Here is a 22,524-nt window from a genome sequence, read left to right on the forward strand (position 1 = left end):
GGGGGGGGACAGGACAGCCCCACTCTCCTATATGTGCTTAGGAGCTTGTGGACTCCGAGGCTGCCACGAGACTGGGCTGGGACTCAAGGCCATAGACGCCCTACTTCAGTGGCGTTATTAGAGGCCTGAGAGAGGGGCTGGGGCCGAGGAGACAGGGCCAGTCACTACTTTTGAAAATCAAGTGTGCATGGGTGAGTGCCTGTATGTTTTCATTTCAAATAGCTTCATTAGATTATTTAGCGTTGTTAGACAGACAGCAGAGCTCTCCCTTAAAGAGCTTAGATGTAATTTGGTATAATTTCTCAGCTCAAGACACAAAGTGCTTTTTGTTTTATTGTTATTTTTGCTTCCATAAAAGCCAGGGAGATTTTTTTCCCCATAGATGATAGAGGCTATTATGGTACTTATTCATTTTTCAGTTCAATTTCTCAAAAAAAAAAAAAATGGTGTAATTTTTAGAGCCAATGGAGAGAAAACAGTGCCCATTGGAGCTGATTTTGTGAGTCTGCCACTCACTCCTCACATGCTTTGATCCGAAAGGAGCCACTGTCCTCACTCACACCACACCACCACCCCGCTCTCCTGGAAATTTGGTAGAGTAGTGTCGGGTAAACTCCAGTTGTGTGTAAAAGGCAGGGTGTCCAAGAGAAAGCAGGGGAGGGAACAGTCAGGCTTCCCGTGTTCATGGAGGTGAGCTGTTCACCCTAAACACCAGCTCTTCCATGTTCGCCCTCAGCAATAGACATTAGATGCACGTCCATATGGCTGCTCCCCCTTCCAGAGCTTTTTTTAAAAATTTATTTATTATGTATACAGTGTTCTGTCTGCATATATGCCTGCAGGCCAGAAGAGGGCGCCAGATCTCATTACAGATGGTTGTGAGCCACCATGTGGTTGCTGGGAATTGAACTCAGGACCTCTGGAAGAACAGTCAGTGCTCTTAACCACTGAGCCCTCTCTCCAGCCCCTCCTCCCTCTAGAACTTATAACCATCAATTATCTTTAACTCTTTGGGCCTACAGCATTTAGCAACCCTTGGTAAAAGGTGGCGTCTCTCGGTTATTAGACACTAAGTGTTCATGTTAGATCCACTTAGGTGACCGTACAGCTCCAACTTGGGTTTGGCTCAGCAGGGCATCCTTTTATAACCATCGCTGTGGGTCCCAAATGCAATACCCATAAATAGGTGCTAGCAGAAGAATCTCAGGAAAAAAAAACAAAAAACATGAGACATACTTGAGTGGCATTCTTGCCTTCCCACAAATGGGATCTAGGAGATGCCCCAGTTCCAGAGTGTGGGACTTGTGGAGAAGAACAGACACAATGTGTTCTTCCTGTAATCTGTCAAGCGATTTCCGTTCTTGAAGATGACGGGTGCTTGCTATATTCCCAACATTGGTGTCCTCCCTAGTCTATATGTCTGGATCTAAGACCTGCTGCTGTGATATTGAAGGGCAGAGTCACTTGGAAATGGTTAAGCCATACAGGGCTCCACCCTCATGGTGGTAATGAGTACCCTCATTAAAAAGCTTGAGCAAGCTGCCCTCCCTCCCCTGCCACTCATTCAGTCATGGATGGGAGGATACAGCAATGTGGAGCAGAACAGAGTTCTCACCTGATGGTGTCCCTGCCAAGAGGTGGCCTCTCGGGACAGCATCCCATCCTCTGATGAAGCCAGGCCCCTCTGGTGACCTCCATACTTCTTTCCAGACCTGAGTGCTTTCGTGGCTGTCTCCTCGCTTTGTCTGTGTGCATTTGGACTTCAGTTTGGAGGCCTACTGTCTCTGCCACTTGATATATACCTGAGAAATAAAGAGCTATGCATGGTGGTACACACCTACAACCCCAGCACTCAGGAGACTGAAGCGGGAGGATCACTAGTTCGAGGCCAGCCTGGGCTCCGTAGTGAACCACATAGAAAGATAACTCACCTGTTCACAGTTGAAGCTTTCAACTGTCAACGGTGTCAGGGAGTCTAAGGGGGCTGGGGACATGTCCCTTCTCAGCCTCTTCACACACGTGGGTGGAGCTGGGTCAAGGCTCCTTCTGGCCTTGAAGTGCTGTGTCTCACTCCAGGCCTGTGGTTTTTTTTTTTTCCTGTCTTCCAACCCCTGAAGAAACACCCCCACCCCTTCTCTCCTGGCCCCGGTATTCACTTCTCTTCCTTCTTCTCTTCTGGGGAGGGGGACATGAAGCTGCAGAAGTTCCTCTGCCTCCTTGTTGGGAGACAAGAAGTGAACGCGTGTTCCTGGAGAGTCCCCAGCCCCCTTCGGATTGCAAAACCAGAAAAGCTGCTGATAAGGCCCACAGGCCAGCAGCGGTTCAGATCGCAAGCCGTAAAACTTCCTTTTATTTTCCACTGACAGCTAAGAGAGAGAATCTTGGAGTCTGAACTCTTCTGTGACGTCTACATCAAAGGCTCCGAGCCTGGAACCTTTTCCCAGAAGTCGGGGACAGGCTCTGCAAACGAAGAGTCACCTTTGAAAGCACTTCAGCCCAGCAGAGCAGACTTTTTATGATCTTGCTTGAGTGTGAGAAGGGAGGGCGGTGGGGGGGTTGGGGGGTGGGGGTGGGGGTTGCGCACTAAGGCTCTGCTCCTCCCTCCCCCCTCCCCAGCCCCTCAGCACACTTTGATCTGCACTGCTTGTCTAATCCTCAGCCAAGCGCGCTGGAACTTCAGCCAGAGCAGGAAAAAGAGAAATAGTTTTCCTTTCTTGGGTGGATTTGTATTTATATAAACCCTTAGCCCTGGAAATGAGCCAAGTGGCAGGCACACGCTCGGAGGGAAGGTGCGTGGGATTGAGTGAAATGGCGGGAAGAGGGCGAGGGCCCTTCCTCTCCTCTGGCCCCCGGATGGATGAGCTGGGGGTCAGACTGTGTCTGGGCCTTTCGAGGGTCAAGGAGGACGACAGGGTGGCATGTCCTCTGTGTGTTCTAAGGACACAGAAGGGGCAGGGCTTGTGCGGACAGCCGAGGCTGAGCTAGCAGCTCCGTCGGTTAACTGACTCTGGGACATGGCTACTGTGTGGGCGCAGTTACCACTGTGGTTAGTGGGGTGCGCACATGGGTGAGCAGCTAAGCCCTCGACGCCGTGGAGAGCGGTGTTGTAGAAGTCTAGGTGGCCTCAGATTTCAGTCCCCCTGTTGATTTCCTTGCCTGGACTTTTTCTTGAACAGCTCTTCACACCACACTTGAAAGGCTGAGCTAAGAGAACCACTGTGAATCTAGGCCGAGTTGTGCTACATAATGATTTTCCTTCAGCCTGGGTGATGGTGTGAGACTCCGTCTCAAAAAGAAAAAAAAAAAAGATCTTTTCCATTTTCTTTAATTATGAGATAAAGGTTTTCTTTTTCTTTTCTTTCTTTTTTGAATAATGGAGTCATTTCTGTAGTCTAGGTAACGCTTGGAGAACACCTAGTCCAATACAGTCCATAGTTGATCTCGCTGCTGTGGAGTCAGGGAGGGGCCTTGACTCGGGATGTACTGTCACGGGATGGCGCTCCAGAAAATGTCACATAGACAGTGACACAGCTGGTGACTGATCCACCTGGCCACAAAATTAGTGCCACTGTTCTACTTTCACTCAGGAACGTGGTGTTGGGGGCACATGCCCTGTGCATGAGTGCATTCTCTCACACCTGAATGGAGCATTCCTTTAGCCTAGGCTAGCCCTGCCTGCAGATCTTCACTCTACCTGGGTGGAGCATTCCTTTAGCCTAGGCTAGCCCTGCCTACAGATCTTCACTCTACCTGAATGGAGCATTCCTTCAGCCTAGGCTAGCTCTGCCTATAGATCTTCATTCTACCTGAATGGAGCATTCCTTCAGCCTAGGCTAGCCTGGTCTACAGATCTTCACTCTACCTCTCACCAGCTCTTTTGTGGTCTCCAAAGGCGTTTTCCTGTTTGTCATGGGTTCCTCCACACATTGCCCCCAGATAAAAGTCTGTAAAGGGACACCTTTGTGGTAGTTTGAGCCTTTCTGAACTCACCCCTTGTTAGTCTAGAAGAATCCTGAGTGATTACCTCCAGGGACTCCCATGGACCAAATGGAACTCTTCTTTGATTAATGTACCCGAGATATTTACTGTCCCTTCCTCCTTCCTCTCTCTCAAACGAGGGAGAGAACCTTACGTAATTAACAAGCAAATGTCAGGGAAAGCTGAGCTTGTTTGCCCAGATGGGACACCTGCCACAGAGGGCCCGTGAAAGGTGGCAGCCACTTGTACCCAAGGAGATTACACCAGGAGACAGACAGGGTGGGGATGCTGTGTGAGTCACCCAAGAGGTCATGATTATGATTGTTGCTCCTCCTCCTTCCTGTAACTGTCACCTGTCAGCACTTTGGAGCAAGTTTGGAAGCAGTGGGAAGTTCATTGCTTCCTGATGACCAGATCATAAACACCCCCTGAAGATAGGACCATTTGGAATCAAAACAGACATGAGAAATGAACAAATAGATGGCGGTAACAATTTCCTCACCCTTGTCAGTTGACTAGAGCTCAGGGATTCATGATGAAATAGTCCTTAGTTTAGAAGAGGGTAATAATTTTGTTTTTCTTGTTGCTGCTGTGGTGGGTTGGTTGGCTTTTGTTGTTTTTATGTATTTATTTGCGTGTTGATTTATTTACTTTGACATAACATCTCACTATGTAGACCAGGCTAGCCTCAAACTCAGAATTCCCCCACCTCTGCCTCCTGAGTGCTGAGACCACAGGGAAGTGCTACCCGAGTATCGGGGAGCTCACCATTTTTTGACGCTGTAAATTTTGGCAGTTGCCTGTCAAATTCACATTGAGGCATGTGTCCAGCTATTAAGGGTCCCTGTCTTAATGTGAGTAATTTCAAGAGCTGCCGTCTGAGCCAAACCCTGTGACCAGGAACAATGTAACCCCTTGCAGGTTTAGGAACCACTCTCTGCATCCCAGAACTCCTTAAAAGAATGGGTGGCCTAGATGGCTTGCCAAAGGGCCCCAGATCTCGGTTGATGCTGTCTGTGCCCGAGGCAGTCTCCCAGCCAAACATCAGCCCTCTCCAGAGTTTGAATGGGGAGTAGCTTCCCAAGGACTCTATTCAGTACCCCATTCAGATCCCCCGTAGTTCCACGGCAGGCTCACTCTGCTTGGTATCAATTACGTTTTCGTCACTGTGCCAGAAGACTTGGCAGAAGCAATTTAAAGGAGAAAGGGCTTGCCTTATAGGTTAGGCAGGGTATAGTCCATCACGGCAGGGATGGCAGGACAGCCAGACCACCACGGCATGCAGACGTTGTGTAAGGCAGCGAGTAACATTGCTGCAGTAGACAGGAAGTAGAGAGCCTGGCCCCAAGCAGTGCTAGACTGAAGCCCTGAGAGGCTGGCCCCTAAGGGCTCACGCATGGTCTGCCCTACTTCTCAAAGATAGGCTACGCCCCACAGCCTATCAAAACAGCGCCACCTGCTGGGGGTCGTGTGTTCAAACATAGGAGCCCGTGGGGAACAGTTTACCATTAACCAGGAACACTCCTTAACTTGTCCCCATGCCCACAAAGACAACTTACCTGTGATTTTGTTGTCACCAGGGGTCAAGGCCAGCCTGCTAGTTGGTTAGCAGACCATGGACTATTCTGAATGGGTTAGTCCAGGGACCTGTATCACATACTGTCCAGTGAGGTCAGAATCTCAGCCTCATGGAGGGCTGCCCTCACTGCCAAGTTCCTTCCCCCTGAATATTTCTTTTCAGCCTGTAGTGTTCTCTTGTAATCCTCACCTTGGTTGTTAAATCCTGTATGTAGATAACGTTTATTCTACTAAGCTGATCTCTGAGCAGTCTGTCTCTTTTTCTTTCATTCATTCACTCAATCTCTTCTTTATGGTCTGGATGCTTGTTTTCTCCTCGGATATCACCTGTGTGAATTTTATAAGTTCTGGGAAGCTTTTTTTTGTTTTGTTTTGCGTGATATTTAAACCTGGCATCTTTAACCTAGATCTGGTTATTTTTACTGAACAAATATTGTGAATTTCAACACAGTGGCTTACATTGTTGTTATGATAAACCTTTAGTGTTTTGCATAATATGCCCAACAGTGGAGAGCTCTGACGGGTGAGGGGTGGGGCTCATTTCAATGATCTGTGTTGATTTTTTTAATGTCCTGATAGGACTTGGTGTTCTTTTCTTCAGCTGAGGGGAAAGCAACTGTTAAGATTCACCTGTCATTCTCCTGGCACAAATCTTGAGCCTGAGTAATGAAGCAATTTTTCGCCATGTTGAGGCACAGAGGAGACTGCCTAGTGGCCTCGGTAGACATCATGCTTCACTCAGGAGGCTGCTCTTCTGCATCCCTCCTGACGATCACAAGTGCATACTTTGTCAGAGAAAGAAGAAAGACCATCACTTAAAGTAAATGATTAAGACCTCTTAGTCCCCAAGGACCCATTCACTCTGAATTCACATTAGAGACAAAGCTTCAGGTTTACATGGAAATGCCATCCTTGTAACCTTCATGCTCTATCAAGTATCTCTTCTTGTTGTGTGTATAGTAGCGTTTCCCCATTGCAGGACATTTGAGGATGTAACCACGCTTCTCCATGTTATAAACAGAGCAATTTGGGGGCTGGAGAGATGGCTCAGCGGTTAAGAGCACTGACTGCTCTTCCAGAGGTCCTAAGGTCAATTCCCAGCAACCACATGGTGGCTCACAACCATCTGTAATGAGATCTGGTGCCCTCTTCTGGCCTGTAGGCATACATGTAGGGAGAACACTGTATACATAATAAATAAGTAAATCTTAAAAATAAATAAGTAAATAAATAGCGCAGTCCATTAATTTTTGTCAGAAATAAAGGCCTCCTTTTTTTAAGCAGGGTATTTATTTATTTGTCTAGTGTGTGCGTGTGCGTGTGCGTGTGCGTGTGCATGTGTGTGTGTGTGTGTGTGTATGTGTGTGTGAGAGAGAGAAGATATCCACAGAGATCAAAAGTCTGAAATTACAGACATGTAGAGCTGCCTGATGTGAGTGCTGGGACCCAGACTCTGGTCCTTTGACAGAACAAGAAGCATTCTAAATAAACAGCTGAGTTCAGCCCCATAAGAAAGTTCTAGAAATGGAACTATACCAGGCTCACGTAAATTTCTCCTTAGTCTGTTGCTACAATGCCCTCTGTAAACTTAACTTTTTATAGTGCCCACCCACTCTGGTAATTGTCATTTTAGCTTACTTCACTATGGATGACAGATGTATAATGGCAAACATTTTCATTTGAATTTTTTAAATTTCTGGCAAAATTTTGCCTGTGATAACTGACAGTCTCCTGAACTGTCTTAATGCAGGCGACCTAGTGCTCACAGTGTGTTTACGAGAATTCTTTATGTATTTGGAAGATTACTCTTCTATAGAATCTTATCTCTGTAATAGTATTGCTTCAAACTTAATCACATGCCAGATAGAGTGTTTAGTATTTTCCATGTGTTACCTAATTTAATTATCACAATGTCCCTGTCACAGGACATTCTGATACGGTGCTTAAGAGTTGAATTCAGTAGGTCTTGGTTCAAATTCTGATATCGATGATTCCTCTTATAAACACTTGTAAACTTTATATACCCTGTAAGCCTCCCCTCGTATTATATTTTTATTTTGTGGCTGGCTAGCTGGCTGTTCCCACCCCTGTGTGTGTATGTATGTATATGTTTATGTCTCTGTGTGTGTCTCTGTATGTGTACAGGTCAGAGGAAGATGTGGGAGTCTCTAGGTTCTAGTGTTTGAACTCAGCTCATCAGGCTTGGCAAGCGCCCTTACCATCTGAGCCATCCTGCCAGTCCCGTTTCCTTTTCTACACATTGAAAATAACTGTCCCTCTCTCTTCTAGGGTTGTGAGGATTGAGATAACACACACACATGACATTGAGTACATAGCACACACATTTAATGTCCATTTGTCCAGTGGGCATTGTCGTTGCTGTTTTCTCTTTCCTGGGTTAATTCAAGTTTGTTTTTCGTTCAATATTTATTACAGCATAGTGGTAAGACACCATACACACACTATTCTCTGTTCTGATAACGAACGTTACTGGGTATGTTGCTTTAGCTATCAAATATGCCACAGGTTATTTTTCTGACAAGGTCTGATCATTTGTAGCTATTAAAAAGTCTTTTTTTTTTTTAAACTGGACTGACTGAGACATGGAAGCAGAAGTTGTCAGTGAGGAGACTCTGCAACTCTTGGGCACTCTGTTCCAGGCATTTTCTTTGGCTTCCTTCATTCTCTTGTAGAAAACGTTCAGCGTATTCTGTAGCCTCATCTTCCTCATTTTTCTCTGTGTGTTGTTTCTTCAGATTGATATATTGGGGTTCCAGGATATGTGGAGTGGCTGCGTGCTGACTCTCGGGGGCTTTGGCTCTGTGCTTCTGCCCTTTGATTAAGGTCTTTCTGACAATGTTGGCCAATATCACCTTTTTAGAGAGCTTGAAAAGCTTTTGGATTCTGCTAGCTCTTTTGGGCCCCCACCACAAAGGGACAATAGTACCTATCAGTCCAGGAAAATATCCTTCTATCCTCTTAGGATAACCAAGTTGAGAACACTCAGCTTGGCGTCCACAGTGCATCCCAAACGGACTTGCACTTCCTCTCTCCAGCTCTCCTTGGTCTATAACAAGAATGCCCCTGCCTCAGCAGCAGGCACACTCTGCCATGAGTCTAGACACCCTACTTTATGGGAAACCTTGCTTGTCATTCCCACCAGATCCCCACCCTTCCACTCTTCACCCAGAGCATAACCAGCTATTTCTGTGGGCACGAGCTTCTCATAGAAAGTGTGAAGTTTGTATCCACAGCCCATTTCAATGAGTTTCTGATGGCCCACACAGGGAAGGAAACATTGAGCTTCATCTTGATATGGCTGACCACCAAGGGCAGTGGTTCTCAACCTGTGGGCCATGACCCCCTTGGGATCAAATGACCCTTTCACAGGAGTCACCTAAGACCATCAGAAAACACAGATATTTACATTACAATTCATAACAGTACCAAAATTACAGTTATGAAGTAGCAACAAAAATAATTTTATGGTTGGGGGTCACTGCACTTGAGGAACTGCAATAAAGGGTCACAGCCTTAGGAAGGATGAGAACCACTGGCCTAGGGGGTACCATGGAAAAGAGCCATAGGCTACCTTTGATGTAAAGAGAGATTTATTTAGGCTTATAATTTTGGAGTTGAACCCACGACCAGGCAGCTTGTTAGTTTGCGCAGGGACAGCACATCATGGCATGTGCACACGGCGGAGCAAGTGCTCACATCTCAGGCCAGGAAGCAGGGAGAGAGGAGACGTCTCGGGGTCCACAGTTCCACTGGTGTGCATCGGGTGTCCTAAGGACCACCTCCAGACCTCAGCTTTGAAGCTTTGCAGCACCTCACTACCAGACCTGCCATCCTGGGGGCCACCTGGGGAACTCGGAGGAGCTCCCAGCCCATGGCACTGGCTGTGGTTTTTGACTTAAAGCTTTTCCTCCATAGTCCGCTGGTATCTCCGGTGAACTTCCTTGCCGCCCAGAAGCAGGACTGAGTGCTTGGTGCCTCTGTGTTCCTTCAGGTGTTGAGTTCCTGTTCTCACAGGCATGCCTGGAGGCAGGGACCCAGATCTTCTGCAGTCCTCTACACAGGAGGTAGCTGCTCTACCAAATGGCATGCATCTTAAGCTCTAGCTCGTGTTCAAGTTAAGGACTCTTAGATCCGTCGTTTTCCTCGATAACATGCATTTCTGACCATTCTTCACATCTCTGCTAAGACAGATTTCTCTTTAATATAGAACTGTGCATATTTCTTCACTCCTAAGAATACTGACACTGTACAATTGTTGGTGGTATGGGTATGCTTGAGATTATGATCTATTGACTTGTTCATTTTGCTGGTTTTTTTATGTAGCAATTTTTTTTTCACATATACTGTCTACCTCTGTGCTCTACATCCATGTGCATCCATCCACTTTTCTTTACTATGACGGAATACCAGAGGCAGGCTAACTGTATAGAGAAACGGGTTTATTTAGTTCATGTTTTTGGAGGCAGAAAGTTCAAACACCGTGACACGGGCTCTGGCTAGGGCTGTCTGTGGTTGCCTCCCCATCACAGCAGATGATGAAAGCAGAAACATGTAAAAAGACAGATTAGAAGCCAGAGCCTGGGAAAGGAGTCCCACCATTTTCTAAGGACGTGGTGGCGATGAACCTAAGCTTTTCCTCTTGTCTCCATCTTTTCTCAGAATCTTACCACGCTGGACAAACCTGTGACACGTGGTCCTTGAGGGATAAACCACACCCACAGCGCTACCAAGCAGGGACCTAAACCAAACTGTCTATCTGCCTCCGTTAAGAGGGCAGTGGAGCTGCTGATTTTATAGACGTTGGTAGCCAAGACTTAAAAATTTGCCATTTATTTCCAGTTCTGTCTTGTAAAAGAAACTGGCCTCGTGCTCACCAAAGACTACAGTGTCTTCAACAATAAAACAGCTGTGTGTGGCTGGTGCCAGGGACCCGTGCAAGGGATGGGGTTGGCACCTGCAATCGTTATCTGGGTACTCAGGCAGTCCAGAGCAGATGGAACTGGGGCCTGTGCGGCATGGCAATCAATCAGGGCAGAATTTCCAAGGGGAGAACACAGAAAGCCCAAGCTGTGCTCAGGCTCCGGGGTGATCTCAGGATTCTAATTAAAAATACCAAAGAGGAGCCAGGAGAGGGCTGGCCAGGGCCAGCTGAAAGCACTCAGTCCTCGAGGCCCTGGTGGCACTGTGACTCACTGTAGGCTGCTTGGATCACCCGCACTCACAGCTCTTAGCCACTCTGTTAAAACGCAGACATCTGGCTCCACCACTGATGCTAGACTGGATGGCTTCCAGGTGTCAGCGAGCTCTGACTTGCTCTGACTTGGGTCCATCGTATTGCTTTGACACCGCACACTCTTTCCGTTTGTAGCTGGCCTCTTTATGTTTCTGACCATTTCCTAGCTGGTGTTGGCGGACACAGAGTTCTGACACGCCGGTGTCCACAGGACCAGCTAATCGCGCTAGATTGACATGTGCAATACTTTTATAATTTGCAGGAATTGGGCGAATGGACTAACATTAGGTTCAGTTCTTATTGTGCAAAACCACAGAAGAATGTTCCGTTTGGGGAATTAATGCGCCTCTGAAGGTGTAAATATGTCAGTGCCTAAATTCATTTTAGAATAGTGATGTTAAGCAATTCCTCCAGGAAAGATGCACCCTAGTTGGAGAAGCAGCCCCTGCTTGGGGGGAGATACTGGAGACTGGTGGCAGAGAGTTTCTAAGCCCATGTCTCCATGTCTGCCACTAATTAACCCCTTTTGCTAGGTACGTAAGTTCCCTGAGCAGTAGTGTGCTGGGCTGGTTTTATGTCAACTTAACACAAGCCGTAATCATTCTGGAAGAGAGAACTGTTAACGCTGAGATTCTCGAGAGACAAAACAGTTCCACAATTTTGAGCCAAATTTGAAGCAGGCTGTAATTAAATACTGGCCAGGTGGATGGGCTCTGGCCAAGTCCACCTCTGGATTCCCAGAAAATGGCCATGAGTCACATTTTGCAGGGGCTTAAAAAGTCAAAACCCATAATTCATTGCATTTCCCATCAGGTCCAATCAGGGGCAAGCATGCATCCTGATGTATTTCCTGCTCACCTACCTACTGCGCACATGTGATCAAGCACATCCAATCGTAGATGGGCCAGACAAACAAAGAGCCAACAGGAACTTATCCTTAAATGAATGTCTTAAGTGCAAACAGAACCTTTAACCTGCAAGGGATAGATTTCCTGTTTTGGTCTCACAAGAACCTCAGCTGGGGAAAATTGCCCCACCAGATTGGCATTTGAGCAAGCCTGTGGTGCATTTTCTTGATTGATGATTAATATGGAGGGCCCAGCTCACTGTGGGCGGGGCTACCTCTGGCCTGGTGGTCCTAAGGGCTATAGAAAGTAGGCCAAGCAAGCCAATAAGCAACACTCCTCCATGGTCTCTGTGTCCCGCCTCCAGGTTTCTCCCCTGTTTGAGTTCCTGCCCTGACTTCCCTTAGCAATGGAGTATGACCTGAGAGTTGTAAGCTGTGATTAACCCTTTTCTCCCCGACGTGTTTATGGTCATGGTGTTTATCACGGCAATAGAAACCCTAGCTCATTTAGGCAGCAGTGTCTTCATTGGTAAGGTGAGGATGAGCCCTCAGTGCGACATAGTAAAAACTTACATGATGTACACTCCATCATATGTGTACACAGTACATCACTTCACATCACATCACATCACATCCATCGGCACATGCTCCATCATTGTGAGCTCAGCTGAAGGTGAGGTGTTTAGAAATAACAGAATTTTAAGTGTATGTGTTTGTGTGTGTGGTGTGTTACACACACGTGTGGCTGCACATGCCGTGGTGTCAGAGGACAAATATGTGGAGTTAGTTCTTTTCTTCCACCTTTCTGTGGGTTCTGGGGATTGAATTCAGATCATTAGGTTTTTGCTGCAAATACATAGCACACTGAGCCACCTTGCTGGTCCAACTACAGGATTTGAAACAGAAAAACTTGCTGTCTTCAGATGCCAGCATATACTTTAGAGTCTCCAAAACTTGAAATGCTCATCAAAACTGACGAAGAATGCCAGTAGGGTTTTTTCCCCTATTTGACATGCCCTTTGGGCCCTTGGTTTGAGTTATTTACTTCTAGGCTTAAGCAGGGCCATCAGGCAAAGACAAGGACGATCAGGAGCCAGCCAGGCACTGTCGGCTGAGTACTCTAAGCAGAGAAGCCTGAAGGGCTGGGCCTGAGGACAGGAGGAGGAAGGACAGGCACCCAGATGAGGGACCTGCCAGGAGGAAGCTAAGGAGTGGAAGTTGCTGCTTCTCCTGAAGAGCTAATGATCTCATGGCAGAGCGGTCATGTGCAGGTGTGCCCAGTGTCCGATTTCGTTTAGGTATTGAGTTAATCCATTAAGTTAATCACCTGTTTCTACTAGGCCCCATTAGAGACATGTGATAATACTGTGTGCTTTGACTCAGCCCTCAGGAACTCCTCTTGCTCCAGGAGGCTGGACTGCGGTTCTGCTGTTTACCATGTTAACACCTTAAACCTGGCACACGCCGAGATCATTTGCACAGAGCTTTGTGGCAAGCCCCCCAGCTCCACCGAAACCCCATATGCCCAAATCTCAATTACAGGCCCCTCATTGGCAGCCCTTCCTGGCTGGCATGAAGATCTCAGGAGTCTGAAAAGAAAGGTGGTCATGGCAGGTGCTTCCTTTGTCTGGAGGTCACACCTTCTTACGACTGCCATCATCACGTAAGAGTCCTCTCTGTGGTGATGCACTGAGCATCCAGGCCACCAGAACTAAAACCCTGCAGTCCAGCAGTGCTGCTTACATGTTGGTTCTCTGTCTTCATGTTTATAGACCATTTACTTCCTCACTACCGACCGGCCTTCTGCCTCCCTTTCCACTTTGAAAACATCTGTATTTCTCTGTGTAAACAAGCCCCACTCTTTTGGACCTGTTTCCTGATGGGTTTTCTCTCTCTTCTTTGCAGGGGAGTTGCTGAGCCAGCCCAGGCCAGAAGGGGTGGCAGAGATTATCTGCCCCAAGAATGGCAGCGAGCGAGTGAATGTGGCCTTGGTTTACCCACCTACACCGACTGTGATCAGCCCCTGTTCCAAGTGAGTTCCCAAGTCCCACCAGGCCCTGCTTCTTGCTGCTGATTCTGGCTTTATAGTTGTGATAGCCCAAAGCCAAGTTCCACAGTGTGTGCATAAACTTTGAAAAGTCCTGAGGGCAGACGCATCTCAAGCAGCAAAATAGAAACTTATTTTTCCTGCCTTTGTGTGTGATAGATTACTTTGCTGATGAAGCCAACAGTTTTTTAAAAGCTTCTCAGATGTATAATTCATAAACCACACAGTTTACTCATTTAAAATGCACGTAGAGTTCATTGGTTTTTAGTCTGTTTTCTGGTATGTACAGCCAATATATATATATATATATATATATTTATGCCACCCCAATAGCATTCATTCAGAGCTTTGTTGAAAGGCTGTTAGGGTCCACCTGAGCCTCATCCTTGTCCCAAGTGAGAGTTCTTAACTGTCATTGCAGAATTAAGTGGGTTTCACTTCAAAGAACAGCAAGGGGCCATTAAATCAGAAAAGCCTGCAGAAAATCTATAATGATCTGATTTTGCAGGGGTCTCTCCTTCTCTAATCAGTCCCAGAAAAGCAAAGACTGTGGGCTGGCTACAACCTTCTCCCCAGATGGACTGACGGGGAATGCATGCTTGCAAATAAATATTCACACAGAATATATGCTGCATATCTACAGAAGACACGTCCTGTTGGCTCCAAGATTTTAATTGTATGTTTTTATCATGCTAGAAACCAAAGGGGCTGCTTTTAAACTGAGATGAAATGACTATAAGTTGGTCAATCAGCAACCAACCACAGACCTTCCGGGATTGAAGCTCGTTGTCTTGGTGATAGCTCCAGTCACTTACCAGCCAGGTGGCCACCATCATGCAGCATCCTGGTTTGCTGGCCAGATAGTGTGCCTCCCCTCCCTACACACACACACACACACACACACACACACACACACACACACACACACACACACACAAAATGGGTAAGGTTTTATAAGGCATTGGAAAGTTCCCATTTGAGAACTGTGACCTCTGTCCTCCAGTCACTGTAGGGAGGAGGACAAAACTAGACTTTCTTCACCAGGAACTTGCTGTCTGGTCACACGCCAGAGCTCTGTGGTAGGAGTGTCATCCAGGCAGGGGCGGCTGTCGTCCTGTGGTATATTTCCTCCACAGCCAGGTCTCCATGTTGCTGCAGTACATCTGAAGTAGAAGGCAAAAGCCTCCATTTCCTCTGAACTGGGCGGCTCATTAGGCAAAACCTCTCTAACATAGCTGTGCTGGAAACTAGTCGCAAGCACCTGAGGGAAAGACCTCTCTAGCACCTTTTATCTAGAATGCAGCCAGCATCATCCATTCCTGAGGTGACCCTAAGGAATGGAGGTTTTGAGGACCTTCTCCGGTATCACAGTGGAACCACACAAGGAGCCCTTGTTAACTTGTGTCTCCCCTGCCCTGAACATATCACAACCCGGGCATTTGCCGGCCTTGCAGTTTCTTTGAGTCTGTGTCTACTGTTCCCTGCCTTTCAGATACACCGGGGCGGCGCTAATGGGGTGTTAGAGAGGCAGCGGGGTTCAGGACACAGTACACTTTGTACTGGTGTAAGTGTCCCTGTGCCACCAGAGACACTAATCTCTTGTCTTCACATGGTCCGTGCTATTTAATAGACAAGATAGACCCAGGAGTTAAATATCAGCTTATGCCAGACACCCTGGTGGCATAGAGCCAGAGTTATCAGGCCAGTCCCATGGGCGGCTTCATACGCTGCCACAGAAAGACCCCATTTACCAGCCTGGGGGGAAAAACTTGTTATCAGCCTCTCCTCGACAGTTTGTTGAATCTAAATGAACAACCAGCTTTAAATTTGGGCATCATCAGAATGGCCATTGGCTTAGACCTCTCTCGTTGCTGGAGGGAGGCACCACTGGGGACTGAACCCCTGTTGATATAGCAAATAGCAGTGTCTTGGCAATGCAATTCTCAGCTCTAGATGGAGGACTGTTCCCTAACTATGAGAGCTTTGCATCTTTGGCAAGACATTATTTTTTATTATTATTATTATTATGGAGACAAGGAGAAATGTCCACTCTCGTGACTGTGTGGATAAGAGCCTGTGTCTGTGTAATGCAATCTGAAGCCAGTGCCTTGAAGCATCCACAACCCATAGCTGTGAGCACGAAACAAAAGCAAGCTTGCAGGGCACAGCGGGCCCACTGGAAGATCTAGAGCATGATGATTGACAGTGTGTCAAAAACCACAGATAGCTGTCAAAGGGCGTAGCCATTGCATCCCGTGGTCTTGGCCCAAGGCTGAGGCTTGGTGTCCCCCCCCGCACAGCCAGCAAACTAAGACTGAGCACAGTCCTTGCACCTCCAGGCAGCTAACCTAAGTAGCTCACTGCAAAGTGATCTGTACCTCTATAGCAGCCTATAAAATGTAGGCAGATGGGCAAGACGGGACTGTCGTCAGCAGTCACATGCATCAGAATGTCTGGAGAAAAGTAGTTAGGTGTGCATCTTTGAAGAGACACTGAAGTCACGGGGTTGGTTCTAAAGTATGTTTGTTAGACTTTCTCTCCTTGATTCCCTGCCCCTCTAAGGACGGCCTCTCAGCCAGGAGTCCTTCGCTTTCCCTGTTGGACCTTTAGAAAGCCAACTCCAAAGGGAAACCCGGTACCTGCCATGGTGTTGTCGTCCACTCCCGTCCCCTCCCCTCTTGGCTAGGATGATATTCGGTTCACTGTTCATGTCAAGAAAGGATGAAGAGTCCCAGGAAGGATGTTCATTATTATGTTGGGACACCAGGTGCTAACCAGTCCCGGGTACCAGAATAAACCCTGCTCTGTGTCCTTGACCTCCATCTTTGAATGCTTTGAAAAAGGTCTCTCCAAGCCATTATTTTCTGGTTTCCTCTCTCCTCAGGTATCAGAGACTTGACATTTAATGAACTGCCTTTAGTGAAATAGTGATACAGTAGACTTTATAAACAAAAGAGAATCAATGGTCGTTATTTAGTATTTCCTTATGAACTCCAAACTTTTCTATTTTTCACTTAAAACGAATCCTAAGTATAAAATTTTAAAAACAACAACAACAAAAGCAGAGTGTGAATGTGTGTGTAGAGAGAGATGACTCTGCATCTGAGTGTCATTGCAGTAAGAGTGCCAACCGCTCTTGGAGAGGATCCAAGATTGATTCCCAGCACCCGTATGGGGCAGCTCACAACAGCTTGTAACTCCAGCTCCGGGGACTCCCCTAGCCTTTACACCTGAACTTGTACCCACACACCCACACATAGACACACACACACACACACACACACACACACACACACACACACACACACACACTTAAAAATAAAAAACAACAAAAATTTCCAGACATTTTTTCCCTTATGAAAGAGAAGTAGAAAGTAAGGAATAAATAGTAGGTTTTTTTGGATTGAGGGCTCATAGTCGGTCTTTGTTGAGGGCTCATTCTCCATGTGACTTACAGCTATGACTTGTCTTGGCGATGGGTGGTTGAGGCCTCTCCCAGCATTCCATTGAGAAGGTTTGGGGAATGGATGAAATACTATTTCCCCCGCCTCCCGCCCTTCTTGCTCCGGGGGAGAAACAGGTACCTAGAGGTGTCTTGTGCACTTTGCTAAGCTATTCAAATATGAGTTATTTCTGCACTTTGGGAGTGTGATTGTGAAGGATCCCTTTACAATCATGGGATCATGATTATGGTCACATCATGGGACGACCATGCAACTGACAGCAGACGTTCTCAGAAAACAAAACAAAACAAGTAAACAACAACAACAAGAAGAACTTCCTCAGCATGAATTATGTCCTAAAGCTTAGTCAATGTGTAATTTACACAGCGGTTGATGGTTCCTGATGTATTTTAAGTGGTATGCCTTCTCCACTCCTTGCCACTGTCTTATTTTAAAGTATCTCCATCACCCTGAGAAGAAATCCAGTGCTAATTGCCACGATGGTGTCTAATCTAATGTGGTACCTCATTTGTGCAGCCAATGTTTTTAGTGTTGTTTTCCAGAATGGTTCTGTTGGCTGATGTGTTGGCACTAAGCAAATTCTTAAGTCTGAAGTAAGTTTTCATAAATCCTTTGTGGCTGGCACAGTTCGGTCCAGATGGAATGACGTGACTTGTACCATGTGTCACTTGCAGCATCTGTTTCCCTGGTGATGAAGGAGAGGCAGAGTGGCTTGGAGGGAGGTGAGGAGCATCCTTCAGAACTTCCTAGTTGTAGCCTCTTGACAGTTCAGCATCCAAGCATGCTGCACCGTGGGTGTGAGGAGTTGATAACCACTTGGGGATTGTAACAAAGCCCACCTCTCTTCCACACCAGAATCAGAAGATACTCAAGTCCTTGTATAAAATGGCACAAGCTGGGCCTGTGGTGCTTGCCTGTAATCCTGATACTCAGGAGACTGTTGAGTTCTAGACCAGCCTGAGCTACAGAGTAAGACCCGGTCTTAGGGGGAAAAATTAGCTCGTTAATTAAATAAAATGGCATAAAATGTGTATGCACTTTCTGCATACTCTCCTGTATACTTTAAATCACCTTTAGATTACTTTGACACTTATTAGAAGTACTCTAGTTGTTACATCATATCATCTAGAGGATAATGACAAGAGTATGGCCAGTACAGACACACTGGCTCCATGCACCAGTGTTTCCAATCTGCAGTTGGTTGACTTTGAGGATGCCAAGTCTCAGGATGGAAAGGCAGAAGGAGGCTGACTGGACTCTCAGTGAGAACAGTAGAGAGAACAGACAAGGCTGATTTTTTTTTTTACACCTTAAACAATATCTTTTTTAACTTTTGATAATTTCATATGGACATATACCTTTGTATCCCCCACTCCTCTCCCTAGCTGTTTGATGCCCAGATCCATTCCCCAACCCCTCCAACTTCGCGCCCTCTTGTTTGTTTTTGTTTGTTTTAAGTAATCCACTAAGCCCACTTTGTGCTGCCCTTATAATCATAGGTTTGGAGGCCATCTGATAGGACCACACCCTTAAAGAAAACTGACTCTCCCCCAGAAGCCATCAGCTGTCAGCAGCTCCTCAGCTAGAGGTGAAGGATTGTGAATTAAAGGGAATTACCCTACACAAGGGATAATGTTCTTCCCAGAAGCCATAGGATGCCCAAGGAAAAGCCCAGTGCCAGATGAAGGGTACCTCCCCTTGAGTTGTGGGTTGAAGTGTCTTGGTGAGACCCCAAAACAATGCAGGCTGTTGCCATCTGCTCTTGGTTACTCACCTGAACTTGATGCAAGGACTCTGTTATTGAAAATACTGTATACTTTGATCACAGGATGTGGAAAGATCAAGTTGTACGAATCAGGAAGCTTCTTCCTGCTGGTCAGCTTTCACAGTACCAAAAGGTGCTATGTAGGAGAGAAGTCATCAACAGTCTTACCCACCAATAGACTCTGTGAGTTACAATTAACAATGAGCATGGCAGAATAGGTTCTTGGATGCAGTAGCGGCATGACTGTTTAGGGGGTAACCAACTCTTTCCCAATTAGATTTAAGGCCCGCTCCACAGGAAGAAACACATGCCTGGTACTATGAATCTGGCCAGGAACCCATGGTTGGGGAGCTCACTGGCCCCAAGGGACAGACTACTGCCATTGTTTTCTAACTTGACATAGTAGCAAGCTGCACTCGAAGTTCACATTTCTATACCTGTAGATTGGTATAGCTCTCAGACCTCATCAGAGAAGTATCTCAGTGCGGTAGGTAGATGGTAGTTAATGCGGAAACTCACATCTGGTCAAGGTGCAGAGAATGAACGTCTGCTAAGTGCTCTGTTACAAATGGGACTTCTATATCACGCTTCTCCCCACAATGCTTAGGGACCATTGTAAGGGATCAGAATGATTGTAAGAGTCAGAGGTAGGGGAGAACCAGAGCAAAACAAGGTTGAGAGAGAGAGAGAGAGAGAGAGAGAGAGAGAGAGAGAGTGAGTGTTTTGAAATGCCTATCTCAGCTCTGCCCTCTATTATTACCTTCTGAACAAGAGAGGGTCGCTGAGCTCGCATACTCATGACTACTGTGGTTACCTGCCCAAGGTCAAGCTGGTCAGCATTCCAGAATTTTTTACACTTTTGTTTGTGAATCTCTAGTTCTATACAGTCTCTCTTCTGGTTGAGACTCTTAATGTTCTAGTCTGCGGGTGTGCTCCTTTCTGGGCAAATGGCAGATGGCCAACCACACTTCATTTTCAGGTGTCCTGCACCTGAAAACTGTTTCTTTTTCTTTCCAAAGAAATTCCGACCAATGCCTCCTCTACTAACTAAACTGTGTGTGCTGTTATAAACTGACTGCTAACCCCAACTTGGCTACTGATTCTCTTGTGATGATCAGAAAGAAGTCAACAGGCTAGCCAACAAACAAAAACAACCACTTTACCTCCCAGCATGCTGCCCACGTTCTTTTGTGTGGGTCCTTTAGTGGGCTGATCCTGGAACATGCAGGATGTGGGACTGCCTAATTTTTATTTCTTAATAGTTGACCTTTCTCTTGTGGTGCTATTGTGTCTGTGTGCTCCATGACCTGGGAAGAGGTGGAAGTTCATGGACGATAAAGAAGTCAGTTCTGACTTTGGCAGATGGCGTGTTAATAGAATTAACAAAAATGTTGAGCATCGCATTTACACTTTTCAGAATGTATTAACAATTGAAGGCAGAGATGAGATATACATTTCAAAACTCTTATTTTTGTTGTTTTGAAAAACCTTGATGATTGCTTGTGTGCAGGAGCGCTCATATCCCAGCAAGAACCCTACAGGATACCAGTTTCTTTTGCTATTCTAAGTATTCTAAAAAGTACAGTTAATGTTTCATGCAGGAAATTCTGCAGTGACATTGTTTTGACATAAAGATATTTAAGACCCACTGACATACCCTTTTATATATAAAAGTAGGGTGAAGACTGTGGCTTTTATCTCACCAAATAATTAGGCAAAAATTTCAAAGTCTCCCTGGATTAGTTAATATGGATTTGAAAACATATTTTAAGGAGAAATGGAATGATCTGAATTTGGCGTTATTACAATGGACCATATTCATTGACTACAAAATTTTAAAACAGAGTGGGGGTTGGGGTTCTGGTATTTACAGCTAAGTGTAGAGGCTGCCTGTCTGGAGGCTCTCTGTCAGTTTGATTTATTTATTTTGTCCTTGGCAAGGAGGGACTAGCCCATTGCCTGGCTGCCTTTCCCGGCTGGGAGGAATTGTGTTTCTTGAATCCTGCCGTCCCCCATCAGCCACATTGATCCTGGAATTCTCCCCTCTCTGCTTAGGTATCTCCATACTTTCTTGGACAATTAAGTGGAAAGGATGGTGCTCCTTTCCATCTGCTACCATTTTTACTGTACCCAATCTGTGACTTTAGGAGCACCAAGTTTTAAGGGTAAGTCTCTGGGAACCACAGAGTCTCTTGAATGGGTCTGGCCCTGAGAACCTGGAGAACTTAGAGAGGAGACAGGGTGGGTTGGGAGTGAAGAACGTCCATAGGACAGAAAGCCCTTTATTTGTGTAGAGTCACTCATGCTTGGGGTAGAGAAACAGCAGAATGCCTGATTCTTCACTTAACTTACAATAGTATGATGAGTCAGTAATCTTAGATCCATGTTGGAAAAAAAATGTGTGTGTGTGTGTTTTTTTTTAATTTACCTTATTGTACAGACTATAACATCAGAAAGAAGGCAAGTTGGTTAATACCTCATGTAACTTTGGAAAACAATGTTTATTTTCTTAAGGTTGTTTGAGCTCTGGGATTCCACTGTACTAGCTTGGACCAACTTCCCTCTCTCCTTCCTTTCTTTCTCTCTCTCTCGTCTCTCTTTCTTTTCTTTCTTCCTCTCTCTCTCCCTCCCTCCCTCCCTGTCTTTCTTTCTTTCTTTCTTTCTTTCTTTCTTTCTTTCTTTCTTTCTTTCTTTCTTTCTTTCTTCTTCCTCCCTCCCTCCCTCCCTCCCTCCCTCCCTCCCTCCCTCCCTCCCTCCTTTCTTTCTTTCTTTCTTTCTTTCTTTCTTTCTTTCTTTCTTTCTTTCTTTCTTTCTTTCTGTTTTTAGACAGTCTTGCTGTATAGTCCAGACTAGTCTGTAATTTGCTATCTTCCTGCCTATGCCTCCTGAGTGCTTGGATTACCGACATGGACCACCCAGCCTGGCTACTGAGTCTTTGCTGTTTGTTAGAACTGTGATGTTACATCTGTAAAAATGTAGATTGCAAAGGTACTTATTTCATGAGATTGTCTCATGAGAGAGGCAATTTCAAACACAGCATTTAATATAATTACATAGAGCAAATATGTGCTCAATAAATATACCTGCTTGTTGTTTCTACTGGGAACATATGTGTACACTGGATGGCCTAGACAGTAAAAACTATAAACAGAATGTTTCTACAATGTGGGTACTGTGGTAAAATCTGCCCACTGGCTTATCTAGACACTTAGTAATTAAAGGGTCTGCCAATAGAAGGCTGATGTGTATGCTGGGTAGGTAAGCAAGAATATTGGCTTCCCTTCGCCATTGCCAAGGGAGAATAAATGAAAACTTGTTTCTAGGGTGTCCTCAGTGCCTACCCCTGTTCTCATAAAAAGGAGGTGTTGGTGTGTTGTGCTGTCTTTCATATTGTAGCCACTCACACCTATAACACCTAGACAAAATCCCTCAGAGGAAAGGTCCCCGACACATCGATCCATTTAGTAATCCTGTAAGGCAGAGAACACTACGTCCCACCCAATGGTGTCCCCCCAACCCCAGCTGCCGAGTGCACAGGCATGCCATTCGCCTCACCGTCCAAGTCCTCAATGCTGTTTCCACAGTGCCGAC

General features: G+C 46.1%; 1 protein-coding gene across 3 annotated transcripts in view; it reads left to right on the forward strand.

Moving 5' to 3' along the window:
* The window catches only part of Mfhas1 (multifunctional ROCO family signaling regulator 1), a 91,339-nt gene that overhangs the window by 63,795 nt on the left and 5,020 nt on the right, over positions 1-22,524 (forward strand). The window contains exons 2-3 of one of the 3 annotated variants that reach the window (XM_059244742.1): positions 13,563-13,689; positions 20,989-21,098. In XM_059244742.1, coding sequence (XP_059100725.1) covers positions 13,563-13,689; positions 20,989-21,016 — 155 coding nt within the window. In that variant the 3' untranslated portion in view covers positions 21,017-21,098. Of the gene's footprint in view, positions 1-13,562; positions 13,694-20,988; positions 21,099-22,524 lie in introns of those variants that run through there. The other 2 variants (XM_059244741.1, XM_059244743.1) reach the window with 2 other exon arrangements.

The sequence above is a fragment of the Peromyscus eremicus genome, chromosome 17 (assembly GCF_949786415.1).
Source record: "Peromyscus eremicus chromosome 17, PerEre_H2_v1, whole genome shotgun sequence".
NCBI classification, from domain to species: Eukaryota; Metazoa; Chordata; class Mammalia; order Rodentia; family Cricetidae; genus Peromyscus; species Peromyscus eremicus.